Source organism: Bacillus rossius, chromosome 2 (genome assembly GCF_032445375.1).
Source record: "Bacillus rossius redtenbacheri isolate Brsri chromosome 2, Brsri_v3, whole genome shotgun sequence".
Lineage (NCBI taxonomy): Eukaryota > Metazoa > Arthropoda > Insecta > Phasmatodea > Bacillidae > Bacillus > Bacillus rossius.
The window spans coordinates 134,782,185-134,798,764 of NC_086331.1; the positions used below are offsets into that span (position 1 = coordinate 134,782,185).

The following is a 16,580-nucleotide window of genomic DNA, read 5'->3' on the forward strand; positions in this document are numbered from 1 at the left end:
AAAAAAAATAATAAAATAGGGTACGTATTACAATCCTATAAAAGTGGCTAGACCATAAACTACTGAATATTTTGTTCTTTACACAAATATTTCACTGTAACAGCACCAAATCCATCAGGTGCACAGGCAGTAACACCAATTACTCACTGACTACAGCCCAATGTTATCTCTTTTGAGAGCTTGTTTACGGAACTGGGCTGCTCAAATGTAGCTGAATTTAAGGTACCGCAAGGCTTGAGGTCTTTATACAAAGGAGCACAAATTATCAGTTCACTTTCAATAAATCGTAAAAAATAAACGGTGCAACAGATTTACCAGAAACCTTTTTCAGTCAATACAAAATCTCTCAGGGTTTTTTTTTTACAAGTTACAGTGACTCAATATGCGGGCCTCGAGTTACGCAGCAAACATCGAGGTGATTTTCAAACTTGTCCCACACTTTGTGCAATGTGTCGACGGCGATGAACTCAACTGTCACTGTGATTCGCTGTCTCAGATCCGGCAAAGATAGCAGCAGAGGTGGCATGAACACTTTGTCTTTGACACAACCCCAAAGAAAGATATCACACGGGGTTAAGTCTGGTGATCTGCCCCATTCCGCATCGTCGACACATGACCAAGCCATCTTCCAGGAAGATTTGTGTTCAGGTGTTTGTTTCCTTTGCTCTGCTCAACAGTTACCGACTCCATTTTCGCTGACTGAAGTACACACTGTTGTGGGGTAGGAGCCATTATAAACAACAGTTGCTTATAGCGGAGGCAACCTACAACAAACGATTCCTAAACATTTGAAAAAAAAACTTTCAGGTATTCTCTATTGACTGAAAGAAGTTTCAGATAAATCATCCACACCGTTTAATTTTTGAAAGTGTACTTATAATTTGTGCTCAACCTGTATAATGTCAAAATATGGTGACTTCTCTGGACACAGTGAGAAATTTGCTCATAGCACACCCGATCACAGGTTAACTATCTTTGTTCCGTACCATGAGAAAAAAGGTTAAAACTGGCTATGAATTGCAAAATACCCAAGATTATAAAGGATACAGTTACCGCAGATGAACAAAATTATGAAGTATACACAAGCCAGAACTCCTGGGGAAGATACTCCTCCATATGCTTCAATTCCTTCATACATCACAGCATTCCAATCTTCACCAGTAAGGATCTGAAAAAATCAACTAAAGTACATCACTTTTCTCACAATGATAAAATAAACTAAGAAAACAGGATATAAATCCAACCTAACTATAATGTATAGAAATTGAGTATTGCTAATTAAAAAGGCATAGGTCACAATTGTGACAAATTATTTTTACATGCTGTAGAAAAATTTTAAAACTAAGTTACAGTTAATTTTAAAAAAATTTAAAATTAATAAAAATAAATAAATATTAATTTTGTTAAAATTTGTGTCTCATTCCCTAATACTGCCTTGTTTTCAGTGCTGCTAAACCATAGAGGGGAAGTGTGACAATTATTAATTTACATTTTGTTCTGACTAAATAAAATAAAACACACTGATATTTGTTATCCTAAAGAAGAAAAAAATCAGTGGAGTGGTCCAAGAGTCTTCTTTTACACACTTGTCAGTTTAGCTCAAAGAAAAATTCTGCAGATATTGTAATCAAAAAGACAACAGAAATTCTTTACATATTCCACTATGCAGAGTACCATTTGCTGAAGTTTAATGGTTCATTTTGTAATAAATTACAAGAACTAGAAGCAATTATCAAACAGTTTAGAGAGAAACATTAAATTTGCTCTAATAATAAAAAAACTTTTGTCCTTAGTACAAACAGCCTAAATCATAATGCCATTTAAACATTAGAAACCAACATATGAAATATTTATATTGGTACCTGAAAAACAGTCAAAAGGCTTTGCCAAAAACTGTCAAAGTTGCTGCGAGTTTTGTCTTGCGTGTTGTCAAAGTCGAATTTTCCACCAAATACTTGCATTCCCAAAAGAGCAAATATCACTATGAAGAGAAACAGCAGCAACAAAAGTGATGCAATTGATTGTATGGAATTCAAAAGTGATGCAACTAAGTTTGAAAGAGATCTCCAATATCTGAAACAAACCATAAACCAAAACTTAGTACATGCAAATGTTAGTTATTTGAAGAGAAGCAAAAAAGCATCAATTTTCATTAACAATTCCAGTGCTTAAAAAACATATTTTTAGTTCACACACATAAATTTGTACATTTATTAATCAAACTTATGTTGACAAAACAATGATGTGATTTATGTATACAGTCAAAATTTACTATGTTAACTAATTTACAATCATTATACAGGCCGATAATAATCTACGCAGCTACCGTGTGGGCTACCAGAGTGAATATGCAATTAATTAAAAATAAAAGAATTCACAAAAGTTTACAAATCATTTCCCAATACAAACAATACGTTGCAAACTGAATTTTGAAACACAGATTTTTCATTTATTTTTTGGCAAAAATGTTTTTCTTCTCTAAAAACTGAAAAGTTTTAGACAATATCGAATTTTGGGTCAATTTTAAGTGTCATTTTTGGCAAACATTTATAATTGTTGAAGGCCAAGGCTCCAGCGCTACTCACTTGGTCACCTTGAAGACACGGAGTAGTCGCACACAGCGCAGCACGGACACGCCCAGGGGCGGAAACACTTTGGTTTGTGTGAGGACAATCTCGCCGATACTCCCAATCACGACAAAGCAGTCGAAACGGTTGAACAATGATACAAAATAACCCTTTGAACAAAACAAAATATTGCACAGAGTTATTATTGTGTGCTAAACAGTCACTGGGACATGCACCTATAAACAATAACTGAACTTTCATTCAACGTTCCTTTCTAATTCTATTTTGTAACAGCTAAAAGAACTGCACATTTCTTAACTCAAAGAAACATAAATAAAATATTCACAATTTCAAAAAATAAATTTGAATTAGCACTTAAGGAGTTGGCATTGGAATATGGCTGGCCGGCTTGTACCGTGAGCACTGTCAGTCAGGGATGATTCCAAGTTTGAACGAATGGATAAATGAAATGAATTAAGGCTTGGAATCTCGTCGAAATAGGAGTCATTAGGGAAGATGCAGGGTGAAGCGATGAGAATTGAGTAACTGAAAGAATGAATGAGTGGAGAAACTAGATGAGTACCCCGAGGAAACCCTCCATTTCACTGCAACATCCGCCATGTTTCCTGGGACCCCACCGGGAATCAAACTCCTTGCCACTCAACCACCTGGCATCCTGCACATTTCTACTTCATCTCCTGCTGCATTGAAAGTAGTTCGAAACAGAAATGGACTACTGTTCAATGACAAATCATAATCGGTACAAAATAGTTCCTCCAATCTCTGGGTCTGATCATGGATTGTGATTCCTCAACAATTTCTTGGAATGCCTTAGAATTCTTAGGATTCTTGTTTTGCGGTCAAAATTCCCACCAAATATCTAAAAATTCAAAACTCGAAAAAGTTGCTTAGTATTTTCAAAAGAGACTTACCTACCTGCCACAGTAAGCCAACATCATCATGGCCGTATTCTGGGATTTAAAAAAATCAATATAATAAATAATTTATATATTTTTAAAAAATATTAAAATAAAAAATGTACTTACGTCATTGAGTTCTAAGTGCTTGGTTCAAAACGGAAGAACGAAAATACTTATTTTATAATAAATAAATTTAAAAATAAAAATTTATTTTAAATGCACTTATGTTATTGACTTTAGAATCATTGGTTGTAAAAGAAATCCTACACATTCTTTCCCCAAAAATAAATACCACTAGCGCCACCTGCCCTCAAGCTTTGGAACCAAGATGGCCCACATCAGCAGATGACGTCATCATATAAATCCCCTCCACTCCATGAGTTGTTTGAATACCCACATGGCCCAGGTTTGTCAAAAACCTGTTGACTTGTGTCACTGACCGCCACTTCTGGGGGGTTTGTTTACACTGTCTCAGAATCCTTTCGCTACTACCACAGCCACAGTGTATTGTATTAACTTGAAAAGGAACCACGTGAGACCAGGTTAGCGAAAAATATAATAAAGAGGAGTGTACTTTTATTGCTGCCATGTGGAGCGACTTGAGCCAAATAACCGCATCTATAGAGCAATGCAAACAAGCGACTGCCATAGTGAACAAATAACTACTGACACTTGTTAATAGGAAGTAAGGAAAGCTGAAGTTGAATGCCTTGAAAGTTTTCCTCGAGAAGCACAGCCCCAAAAGAGAATGATCTAAGGTGAAAATATTTTTTTGTAAAAACTAGCAGAAAAGACTGAAATTGAGACTCAAAATAAGTCATGGGTGCTGGGATGCTAATATGATTGCAGAGTTGATTTTATGGATGTGTTATGGTCACCAAGAAATTAGGTACCGCAAAACGAATGTGTGTGTGTGTGTTTGATAATGTTTTACATCACATGACTATGCGACTATGCCCAGAGGCTTAAGGTGACGGTAACTCCAATATTACAGTGGGCTCCAAACCACTTCGTAACCGAATAACTACCAACAGCTTCGTCATGAAGTGTGACGCAATAGCGTTCTTTGCCACCGATGACCCATATACAAGATTAGCTAACCCACTACACATATCATAGTATCGAAACATCTAACCTGACAACAGATTTAAATTAACGAGACAGAATTGCAATTATGCTCATCATTTACCACAATACAGGATGAGATCATTTTCAAACACTACTTCGTTAATTTTTATATTTGGGTACACTAATTTTAAGTAGAATAGATCAAGTTGTTTATAAAATTGGATCAAGGCTAGCCTACAAATTATTTAGCACAGAAAATAGCACACGCACAGAAAATATAAACAAAGTTTTTGAATTGCGCCACCTACACTCGAGCACAGCATACACACAGGAAAATAGCACAGGATCGACGCACAGTAAGTTGACCAACTTTTAATATTCTCTGTGCGTGTGCGCTGTGCGCTGCTCGCTGACCAATGAAACCTCGCTTACCACCGAGGTCATGCGCAATTGTATATGTTAAATGCGTACGTAATTTGACTAGACTTGTACATTACACCGGCACACAAAAAAAATTAAGTAGAATGTGCATTTGACCGGACCTACCTACGGGTACGTATTTTGGTCCGCTGAATCCGAATTCGAGGTCAGTTTGACCCCTACACCCTCGAAATTTCGAGAAAACTTCAAAAAATCGTAAAAATGATGAAAATTGGCAGTTTTAATGATAAAAAAATGTTTTGGAACTAAACTAAGCGTGATTTTCATGTATTTCGATCCGCTGAATATGAATCGAAACTTTATTGAGACCAAAAGCCATTTTAAATGTGAAAAAAATCACACAAAACTCTCTAAAATTCCGAAAAAATATAGTTTTCATGATAAAAAAACTTCTTCTGATCCAATTCAGATAAAATTTCATATCTTTTGATGTCTTCAATTCGCATCTTAATTTTTTTAGTGTATTCACCCTCTAAAGCTGGAAAAATTCGAAAAAATTGTAAAAATTACCATTCATAACAGAAAAAAAATTGATTGAACATGATTTAATGCCTAAAATAAATACTCTATAACGTAGATATATCAAATAACTTGAAATCTGTGAAAAACACAAGACATAAAAAGATAAAAAGAAAGATAGAAAGAAATGATTTTTTTCGGAATTTTGGAGGGTTTGTGTGATTTTTTTACATTTAAAACGGCTCGTGGTCTCAATAAAGTTTTGATTCATATTCAGCGGATCAAAATACATGAAAATCACGCTTAGTTTAGTTCCAAATAATTTTTTTATCATTAAAACTGCCGATTTTCATCATTTTTACGGTTTTTCGAAGTTTTTTCGAAGTTTTCTCGAAATTTCGAGGGTGTAGGGGTCAAACTGACCTCAAATTCGGATTCAGCGGACCAATACGTACCCGTAGGTAGGTCCGGTCAAAAGCACATTCTACTTAATTTTTTTTGTGTGCCGGTGTTATTGTTTTGATATTATGCGCAGGAAGTTAAATAGTCTCCTTCAATTACAACATGAATGAAGAGACTAATTTCAACATAAGTTTAGTTTGCCTGGTTGAAAGCAAACCAATTTTGGTAAATATGTAGTGTAACGGAATTTGCAAAAAAAAAAAAATGTTAAAAATCCGAAAATATTTTTATTATATGCTCTTTTACTTCCTCTTTTCATTAAACCTGGCGGAGATAAGAAATTCTAGATACTTTAGGAGATATCGCCGTTTTTATTTTGAACTACAAGACCTGTACTATCATTCGAACGTCACATTTTTTTATTTTGCCGTGTGTTCGTGAATGCCTAATTAATTAAAATGGTCGATTAGGTCACGTCAGTTACATTATAAATACTTTCAAACTAAGCGGACATTAAAAATAATATGAATTAATTATAATGATTGTTTAGTTTTAAAGTATTTATAATGTAACTGACCTGACCTTGGTATTAGATTATTCAATAAATTACCATCAGTTCTAAAAAATATGTACCAATATAATTTATTTAAAAAGGAATTATTTCTTTATTTAGCACATAAGGCTTTTTACAATATAGATAGACGATTATGTACAGGAGGTAGCTTCGTAATTTTTTTTTTTATGTATGACTTTTCTTTTATATATAATTTCTTTTATATATAATATATAATAGGTGCTTATTCATGGAAGAGCAGCTGTTATATTATATTATTTTAATTTTGTAATGTTTTTAATACTGTTCTTGTACCTGTTTATGTGTTTGCATTTATGTTTATTTGTAATTTTTTTTTGACATATTCTATACCATTGTATGGTCTATTGAATGAAATAAAAAATCAAATCAAAACAAACCGGGACAAAGGATGAACAGTAGGAACTCACGTAATTTTTTTTTTAATTTATTACTTGTGCAACAATATCCAAATAACAAATAATTTGAAACGTTAAAAACTCACATAAGTTAGAGGCGGGTAAACAAAGGTGAACGCCGCAAGAAAAAAAAAATTTCATACTCGTAAACAAGAAACAATAATGAATGCCACATGAATACACAGGTATTGTGATGAAAATTAAAAATTCGATATCTCCTAAAGTATTTGGAATTTTTTATCTCCGCCGGGTTTAATGAAAAGAGGAAGTTAAAGAGCATAGAATAAAAGTATTTTCGGAATTTTTAAATTTTTTTTAACAAATATCGCCCAACTATGAAAATTAAAAAATTCGATATCTCCTAAAGTATTTGGAATTTCTTATCTCCTCCGGGTTTAATGAAAAGAGGAAGTGAAAGAGCATATAATAAAAGTATTTTCTGATTTTTAACATTTTTTTTTTTCGCAAATACAGCTACTCTACATATTTACCCCAATTTTATTTGATAAAACCCTGGCAGGGTTCAAAAATGAAGCTAAGAAAAATGCGTGGCAGGCGATCGTTGATGCCTTGTGCGAACAAGTTCATATCAACTGTAAGTATTCTGTAAATGAATAGAATTACCTTGCAAGGCGTCATATATTTTAATTCAGTGTTTCACATTATTTTTATGCCAGTTTACCTTAATGGCGCCAAAACGACATATTTTCATTTAGTGTTGTTTACATTTTTTAGTTATATAGTTACGATTTTTATAGCATTTTAGAACTACAAACAGAAAGTTTCTGTGCAGAAAAAAGTGTTAAATACGTAAACATGCCATACAATGTAAAGGTCTGTAACATCGTACCCTTTCGAAGGATACTCTGTTTAAGGTTAGAAGTGTACGATTGTTCAGAGACCTGGAGGGAAATTGTGATTTTTGCTACCTTAAACCAAATTCTTTTCCTTTCCATTCATCTCACATAGCGCGCGCAAAACAAATAAACACATATATCAGCTGTTTTCCTCTGACAAGGCTACCAATGCATGTACACAATTTTTCCTTCGCTGCACTTCCTTTAATTTTCGTAAATATTTTGTATAAACTTCCGATTTCTCTGTGCGTGTGTTATTTAATTGTAGGTTGAAGTTCTGTGCTGTGCGTGTGCCCTGTGCGAGTGCGTGTGCTATTTTCTGTGCTAAATCATTTGTAGGCTAGCCTCCAATTATATTATTTTTAATCCAGCAAGATAAAAAATTTCACAATTTCAATCTGACTTTTTCAAAGTTTACCAATTTATGGACCGACACTGAATTGCTCTTTGGAATGGTGTAATAGTATTTTACTGATTCTCCGTATGTTTGTAGTTATTAGCGTTTTGATACGGTAAAGTAGTGGATAGTTGCACAATTGTGGAGGAAGTGGTCGTCACAGCGCAAGTGGAGCAGACAGCCGCACAAGGGCGAGGTCAGCGACGGACTAATCGACACTGCCTCGCGCGCAGATCGATAGGCGACCCAGCAGATGGCTGGGCACGTTTATGAGACATGTGAAGCGCAGATAACCCGCGGAGAAGTTAACAATACTACAAGCACAATTGAGTACATTGGATTATCATTTGTTTTATATGAACTTGAGTATGTCAAAGATAGTTGGATAAATTTTGCAAAAAAAATATTCTGGGCAGACATTAATTTATTAATAACGGTTTACAATGTTGTTGTACCTAGTCTCGTTTCAGGGCACGAAAATAGTTATTGCGTAGCCGGGATAGTGTTTTCTTGCTGCTAGAATATTTCTTTATAAAGTCTTGAGGAAGACGGCCGGCAGTGGACACAAAGTTAGGTTCTGCAGCTCCTAAGCAATGGCCAAAAACAAACTGAAGGCGAGGATTGGGGAATGTGAGTTCCAGTGTCAGGGTTAGCTAGGCTAGCTGTGACCGGGTTGAGAAAACGTATCTGGTAAGGACCTGACAAACTAAAAGACAACTTTGCCATTCTTTTATGTACCGCTTTACTGGTAGGATGGGCTTTATACAAAACGAGATCACTTCGTCGAAAAGGATTGTCAAACCGCTTATTATTATATTTAATGCGGCTCCTCTCATGAGACCGCTTTAGATTCTTCATGTGAGCTGCCCGAACTTCCTTGGTGTTGTTGGGCTTCTCCGGTAATAAATCAACACCACAGATTAGACAAAGAGTTATTCGGAGCGAAGGTGAACACTAAATTGTAGGATGTAGATTTGGAGATTCGTAGCGGGATAACTGGAAGCCATTTGAAGCCAAACTGAATTGTTGTCCCAACTAGATTGGCCTTTCGCATGGAAAGCAAGAAGCGAGAAATAACATTTGTTGTATGAAAACATCATTAATATGAGTGGTTGAATTATTTAAGCTAGTCCTTTGTATAATTTACTATAAAAGTGCGCCAAATTATTTTTTTCCTTCCTTTAATTAAAATCGGTATCAATACCAGTGTTATAAGTCTGCTGAATGATTTAAGTCAAACACAATGGGGTACACACAAGCGGTGCGGCTGGACAAGAGGACTGGTTTCCCTCAGGACTGCTGACGCACACGCCTACGCGACCACCGCCTTGTCGCTCACAAAGCGAGCCCGTGCGAGCCCGTGCGAGCCCATGCGAGCCCGTGCGAGCCCATGCGATCCCGTGCGAGCCCATGCGAGCCCGTGCGAGCCCATGCGAGCCCGTGCGAGCCCATGCGAGCCCGTGCGAGCCCATGCGAGCCCGTGCGAGCCCGTGCGAGCCCATGCGAGCCCATGCGAGCCCGTGCGAGCCCGTGCGAGCCCATGCGAGCCCATGCGAGCCCATGCGAGCCCGTGCGAGCCCATGCGAGCCCGTGCGAGCCCGTGCGAGCCCGTGCGAGCCCATGCGAGCCCATGCGAGCCCGTGCGAGCCTGTGCGAGCCCATGCGAGCCCGTGCGAGCCCGTGCGAGCCCGTGCGAGCCCATGCGAGCCCATGCGAGCCCATGCGAGCCCGTGCGAGCCCATGCGAGCCCATGCGAGCCCGTGCGAGCCCGTGTGAGCCCGTGCGAGCCCGAGGCCACAGCGACCCTCGCCACAGACAACGTCGCTACGTCCGACGAGCTCAGACAGGTTGGCCGGTTGCCACAGCAACAACGATCATGCAAAGATCAAACACGTCAACCTGCTTGGCTGTGTACGCAGATCTATATTTACATTTCTTACCGGATTTCAACTCTGGCATATTTCAAGCCGTTTCCTCTCTCAGATACGTTTTCCTTTGAGACGTTATTAGAACACATCCAGCTTCATCGACCGAAAAAGTCTACGCCAGGAACATAATTATGTAGTTAGTCTTTGGTTCAATTTTAACCCGTATCATCATTCACATTTATTACAAGTATTATAGGTATTACCTTAAGTATGTGTTCGTAGCCACATAAATTAAAACCTGCATTTACTTCGTTTTCCATATTTCCATATTTTAATTGTTGTAAATGTATTTATGTATCACTGAAATTTTCCGTGGTGGTAGCGACTTAAAAAACCGAACTTAAATAGAATCAAAAGACACAACGTACCAATAAAAGTAACTTAACAATCACTGAAGACGTGAACTGAGCTACGTCTCTATACTTAGTTGAAAGTTTTCCAACTGCACTAGTAAATAGTGTTGTGTAACACTGCCTTCTTGCCAGCGGCTGGATCTAGGCACGTTTATAACGGATTTTCTTCTGCTTTATGAAGATATTGGTAGCCGCCTAGGTAAATTAAGTTTGTAAGAGTAATCGATGATTTTTTTGTACAAAGAGGAATTGAGAGACGGAAAATTTAAGGGCAATTTTAAGGCAATTTTTTTTTTTGAGAATACAAAGAACATAGGACCATTTTACAAGCTCACACAACGAACAGTCTAAGATCCTAACATTCGATCCTGCCCGAGCAACCTTTAGAGATGCCTACTTATGCACATAATCCTGATGGTTGCTATACTCCTACCGTACCTACCACGCAACTGTGCGACCTCAATGTAGTTCACAAGAGAAACAAATTATTTTACACAAAATAATTTTTTTAAAGTGGTGAGCATGCAAGATAATTAAAACGTTTATTTGTATTTACTATTGTTTACATCGGCGTGGTTCTAGAGTTTTAGACTGATGAAGGGTGGGTGGAGCGGAGACAGCCATGTTGATTCCTTGCGGCCTCGGCGTGGCGCACACCTGGGGTACTCTCTAGCCACCCTACAGTGGGCCCAGGTCAGATCCCTGGGCAGAGGGAGGGCATGGCGCCGTGCGCAAGGCTCGTGGCGTGGCGCACTCCTGGGTTACTCTCTAGCCACCCTACAGTGGGCCCAGGTCAGATCCCTGGGCAGAGGGAGGGCATGGCGCCGTGCGCAAGGCTCGTGGCGTGGCGCACACCTGGGTTACTCTCTAGCCACCCTACAGTGGGCCCAGGTCAGATCCCTGGGCACAGGGAGGGCATGGCGCCGTGCGCAAAGCTCGTGGGTTGGCGCACTCCTGGGTTACTCTCTAGCCACCCTTCAGTGGGCCCAGGTCAGATCCCCGGGCAGAGGGAGTGCATGGCGCCGTGCGCAAGGCTCGTGGCGTGGCGCACTCCTGGGTTACTCTCTAGCCACCCTACAGTGGGCCCAGGTCAGATCCCCGGGCAGAGGGAGGGCATGGCGCCGTGCGCAAGGCTCGTGGCGTGGCGCACACCTGGGTTACTCTCTAGCCACCCTACAGTGGGCCCAGGTCAGATCCCCGGGCAGAGGGAGGGCATGGCGCCGTGCGCAAGGCTCGTGGCGTGGCGCACACCTGGGTTACTCTCTAGCCACCCTACGGTGGGCCCAGGTCAGATCCCTGGGCAGAGGGAGTGCATGGCGCCGTGCGCAAGGCTCGTGGCGTGGCGCACACCTGGGTTACTCTCTAGCCACCCTACAGTGGGCCCAGGTCAGATCCCTGGGCAGAGGGAGGGCATGGCGCCGTGCGCAAGGCTCGTGGCGTGGCGCACACCTGGGTTACTCTCTAGCCACCCTATAGTGGGCCCAGGTCAGATCCCTGGGCAGAGGGAGGGCATGGCGCCGTGCGCAAGGCTCGTGGCGTGGCGCACACCTGGGTTACTCTCTAGCCACCCTACAGTGGGCCCAGGTCAGATCCCTGGGCAGAGGGAGGGCATGGCGCCGTGCGCAAGGCTCGTGGCGTGGCGCACACCTGGGTTACTCTCTAGCCACCCTACAGTGGGCCCAGGTCAGATCCCTGGGCAGAGGGAGTGCATGGCGCCGTGCGCAAGGCTCGTGGCGTGGCGCACACCTGGGTTACTCTCTAGCCACCCTACAGTGGGCCCAGGTCAGATCCCTGGGCAGAGGGAGTGCATGGCGCCGTGCGCAAGGCTCGTGGCGTGGCGCACACCTGGGTTACTCTCTAGCCACCCTACAGTGGGCCCAGGTCAGATCCCCGGGCAGAGGGAGGGCATGGCGCCGTGCGCAAGGCTCGTGGCGTGGCGCACACCTGGGTTACTCTCTAGCCACCCTACAGTGGGCCCAGGTCAGATCCCTGGGCAGAGGGAGTGCATGGCGCCGTGCGCAAGGCTCGTGGCGTGGCGCACACCTGGGTTACTCTCTAGCCACCCTACAGTGGGCCAAGGTCAGATCCCTGGGCAGAGGGAGGGCATGGCGCCGTGCGCAAGGCTCGTGGCGTGGCGCACACCTGGGTTACTCTCTAGCCACCCTACAGTGGGCCCAGGTCAGATCCCTGGGCAGAGGGAGGGCATGGCGCCGTGCGCAAGGCTCGTGGCGTGGCGCACACCTGGGTTACTCTCTAGCCACCCTACAGTGGGCCCAGGTCAGATCCCTGGGCACAGGGAGGGCATGGCGCCGTGCGCAAGGCTCGTGGCGTGGCGCACTCCTGGGTTACTCTCTAGCCACCCTACAGTGGGCCCAGGTCAGATCCCTGGGCAGAGGGAGGGCATGGCGCCGTGCGCAAGGCTCGTGGCGTGGCGCACACCTGGGTTACTCTCTAGCCACCCTACAGTGGGCCCAGGTCAGATCCCTGGGCAGAGGGAGGGCATGGCGCCGTGCGCAAGGCTCGTGGCGTGGCGCACACCTGGGTTACTCTCTAGCCACCCTACAGTGGGCCCAGGTCAGATCCCTGGGCAGAGGGAGGGCATGGCGCCGTGCGCAAGGCTCGTGGCGTGGCGCACACCTGGGTTACTCTCTAGCCACCCTACAGTGGGCCCAGGTCAGATCCCTGGGCAGAGGGAGGGCATGGCGCCGTGCGCAAGGCTCGTGGCGTGGCGCACACCTGGGTTACTCTCTAGCCACCCTACAGTGGGCCCAGGTCAGATCCCTGGGCAGAGGGAGGGCATGGCGCCGTGCGCAAGGCTCGTGGCGTGGCGCACACCTGGGTTACTCTCTAGCCACCCTACAGTGGGCCCAGGTCAGATCCCTGGGCAGAGGGAGGGCATGGCGCCGTGCGCAAGGCTCGTGGCGTGGCGCACACCTGGGTTACTCTCTAGCCACCCTACAGTGGGCCCAGGTCAGATCCCTGGGCAGAGGGAGGGCATGGCGCCGTGCGCAAGGCTCGTGGCGTGGCGCACACCTGGGTTACTCTCTAGCCACCCTACAGTGGGCCCAGGTCAGATCCCTGGGCAGAGGGAGGGCATGGCGCCGTGCGCAAGGCTCGTGGCGTGGCGCACACCTGGGTTACTCTCTAGCCACCCTACAGTGGGCCCAGGTCAGATCCCTGGGCAGAGGGAGTGCATGGCGCCGTGCGCAAGGCTCGTGGCGTGGCGCACACCTGGGTTACTCTCTAGCCACCCTACAGTGGGCCCAGGTCAGATCCCCGGGCAGAGGGAGTGCATGGCGCCGTGCGCAAGGCTCGTGGCGTGGCGCACACCTGGGTTACTCTCTAGCCACCCTACAGTGGGCCCAGGTCAGATCCCTGGGCAGAGGGAGGGCATGGCGCCGTGCGCAAGGCTCGTGGCGTGGCGCACACCTGGGTTACTCTCTAGCCACCCTACAGTGGGCCCAGGTCAGATCCCTGGGCAGAGGGAGTGCATGGCGCCGTGCGCAAGGCTCGTGGCGTGGCGCACACCTGGGTTACTCTCTAGCCACCCTACAGTGGGCCCAGGTCAGATCCCTGGGCAGAGGGAGTGCATGGCGCCGTGCGCAAGGCTCGTGGCGTGGCGCACACCTGGGTTACTCTCTAGCCACCCTACAGTGGGCCCAGGTCAGATCCCTGGGCAGAGGGAGGGCATGGCGCCGTGCGCAAGGCTCGTGGCGTGGCGCACACCTGGGTTACTCTCTAGCCACCCTACAGTGGGCCCAGGTCAGATCCCTGGGCAGAGGGAGTGCATGGCGCCGTGCGCAAGGCTCGTGGCGTGGCGCACACCTGGGTTACTCTCTAGCCACCCTACAGTGGGCCCAGGTCAGATCCCTGGGCAGAGGGAGTGCATGGCGCCGTGCGCAAGGCTCGTGGCGTGGCGCACACCTGGGTTACTCTCTAGCCACCCTACAGTGGGCCCAGGTCAGATCCCCGGGCAGAGGGAGTGCATGGCGCCGTGCGCAAGGCTCGTGGCGTGGCGCACACCTGGGTTACTCTCTAGCCACCCTACAGTGGGCCCAGGTCAGATCCCTGGGCAGAGGGAGGGCATGGCGCCGTGCGCAAGGCTCGTGGCGTGGCGCACACCTGGGTTACTCTCTAGCCACCCTACAGTGGGCCCAGGTCAGATCCCTGGGCAGAGGGAGGGCATGGCGCCGTGCGCAAGGCTCGTGGCGTGGCGCACTCCTGGGTTACCCTCTAGCCACCCTACAGTGGGCCCAGGTCAGATCCCTGGGCAGAGGGAGTGCATGGCGCCGTGCGCAAGGCTCGTGGCGTGGCGCACACCTGGGTTACTCTCTAGCCACCCTACAGTGGGCCCAGGTCAGATCCCCGGGCAGAGGGAGGGCATGGCGCCGTGCGCAAGGCTCGTGGCGTGGCGCACACCTGGGTTACTCTCTAGCCACCCTACAGTGGGCCCAGGTCAGATCCCTGGGCAGAGGGAGGGCATGGCGCCGTGCGCAAGGCTCGTGGCGTGGCGCACACCTGGGTTACTCTCTAGCCACCCTACAGTGGGCCCAGGTCATTCCGAATGAAAGCACTGTGCCAAATATTCTTTTAATCAAATGTTTGGTTCGCCGATAATTGTCGTATTAGCAATGAGCTAACAAGCCCTTTTATTAATAACTTATTACTGAAAGGTAGACATACATTTTCTTTGGACAATTCAATGACTATGTGATACAACTTTTCACCCAAACTTTACCCGGGATTCGAACCCAGAACACTCGCCTCTAGAGCCTGCGCGTATCCTGTCATGGAGGTTGGCGGTTCAAGAAATAGAGAACATACTGAGATTTGTTACAGGAGTTAATTAGATTAAACTTACCTGAAAGCCTAAACTGTACATCTTTAACAACATTTCCATAGAAAAAAGTGCAACGAAGACGAAGTTCGTATAATCTGCAAACAAAGGGGAAAAAGTGTTATTAAACAAAATAATAATTAGGTTGTATATCATGGCAACTTAAGAAACTATTTTAAAATACTTAACTATTAAGAAAAGGTACATAAATTTAGTAGGTACCATTTAAGTATGTATTACTACTGAGCCATTGACAAATTGGTAACATTTCCACTTTTAGCTTCTGCGACATACTGATCGCAACATTTAAGTTTTCTGGAGGGAATAAATGGGAAATACATTTGTTTGTGAACACGAGCTTCTGGACACTGACTGCTGACTCCACGAGACCTGCCAGCCCTTGGTCCGCCCGGGACGATCGCTATCTCACTGCCATGTCAACTGCTCCCATTGGCTGCCTGGCTGGCTACCGCACGAATAACGTCCCGATACAAACAAGAGCACGCTTGCTATTCCAAGTTTTTAAACCAAAATTGATTCATAAACTTTTTGAAAGGACTAGTTACAAATCTAGTGCATTTTTTTTAAAACAACATGCGGAAACAATATGGCGACATAAAATATATTTTTAATTAAAAATATTTTAATTATTTTTTTGGCATGCTCCTCAGAATTTCTAGCGTTTGCTTGAACAATGATTGTTTTAGTTAGATGCTTAAATATTAAGTAACTGCGCTAATAGGAAGTATTGATCACTAGAGCAGTTATTTATTTTTTGTTTTTTTCTCTCACATAGTTAATGATTTATAAATTTACAAATAATCATTATTAAACTGTTTAAGTTCTATAATGTACAATAATACGTTAAAAATCATGAAAAACAAACAATTCAATAAATTTTAAGAGAACCAAATGACATATGTTAATATTATCAACAAATACAGTAAAATATATTAATGTTCTATAACTTCATATCAATCGGATTCGTCTGATGTGGTTTCATGGCAAATACTTTTCTCTGAATCATCTTCCGAATCTTCCTCCTCGCTACTTTTGAAATAAATTGTTAGATCTTTCAAGTCATGTTTCACCTCCTCAGGTAAATTTCTATGTAATGTTTTTCTTCGGAAGTGGACGAGCGGATGCGACATCGGGGTCTGAAGAGAGCAACGTGCTGAGAAACAAGACCTCAATTTTAATTTTCTACTTGTTTTTCTGGTGAATATTTGTCTGTAGTTCCGGATATCTTGGTCCTGGCTTCCTATGCCTCTTCAGACAATTGTCCAAGAGGTAAAGCGGCAATGTTTAAATTATCAATCGACTATGTGCTAACATTTTATGAACAGTCAGCGTCAATAAGT

At 44.0% G+C, this 16,580-nt stretch overlaps 1 protein-coding gene across 13 annotated transcripts in view; it reads right to left on the reverse strand.

Moving 5' to 3' along the window:
• Positions 1-16,580, reverse strand: part of LOC134529870 (voltage-dependent calcium channel type D subunit alpha-1) — a 406,577-nt gene that overhangs the window by 230,547 nt on the left and 159,450 nt on the right. For all 13 annotated transcript variants that reach the window (XR_010074727.1, XM_063364400.1, XM_063364408.1 and 10 more), the window contains 4 exons: positions 15,244-15,317; positions 2,586-2,737; positions 1,863-2,073; positions 1,048-1,168 (listed from right to left, as the gene is read on the reverse strand). Coding sequence is in view for 12 of the 13 variants with exons in the window: in XM_063364400.1 (XP_063220470.1) it covers positions 1,048-1,168; positions 1,863-2,073; positions 2,586-2,737; positions 15,244-15,317 (558 nt within the window). In the remaining variant the exon portion in view is untranslated. The remainder of the gene's footprint in view (positions 1-1,047; positions 1,169-1,862; positions 2,074-2,585; positions 2,738-15,243; positions 15,318-16,580) is intronic.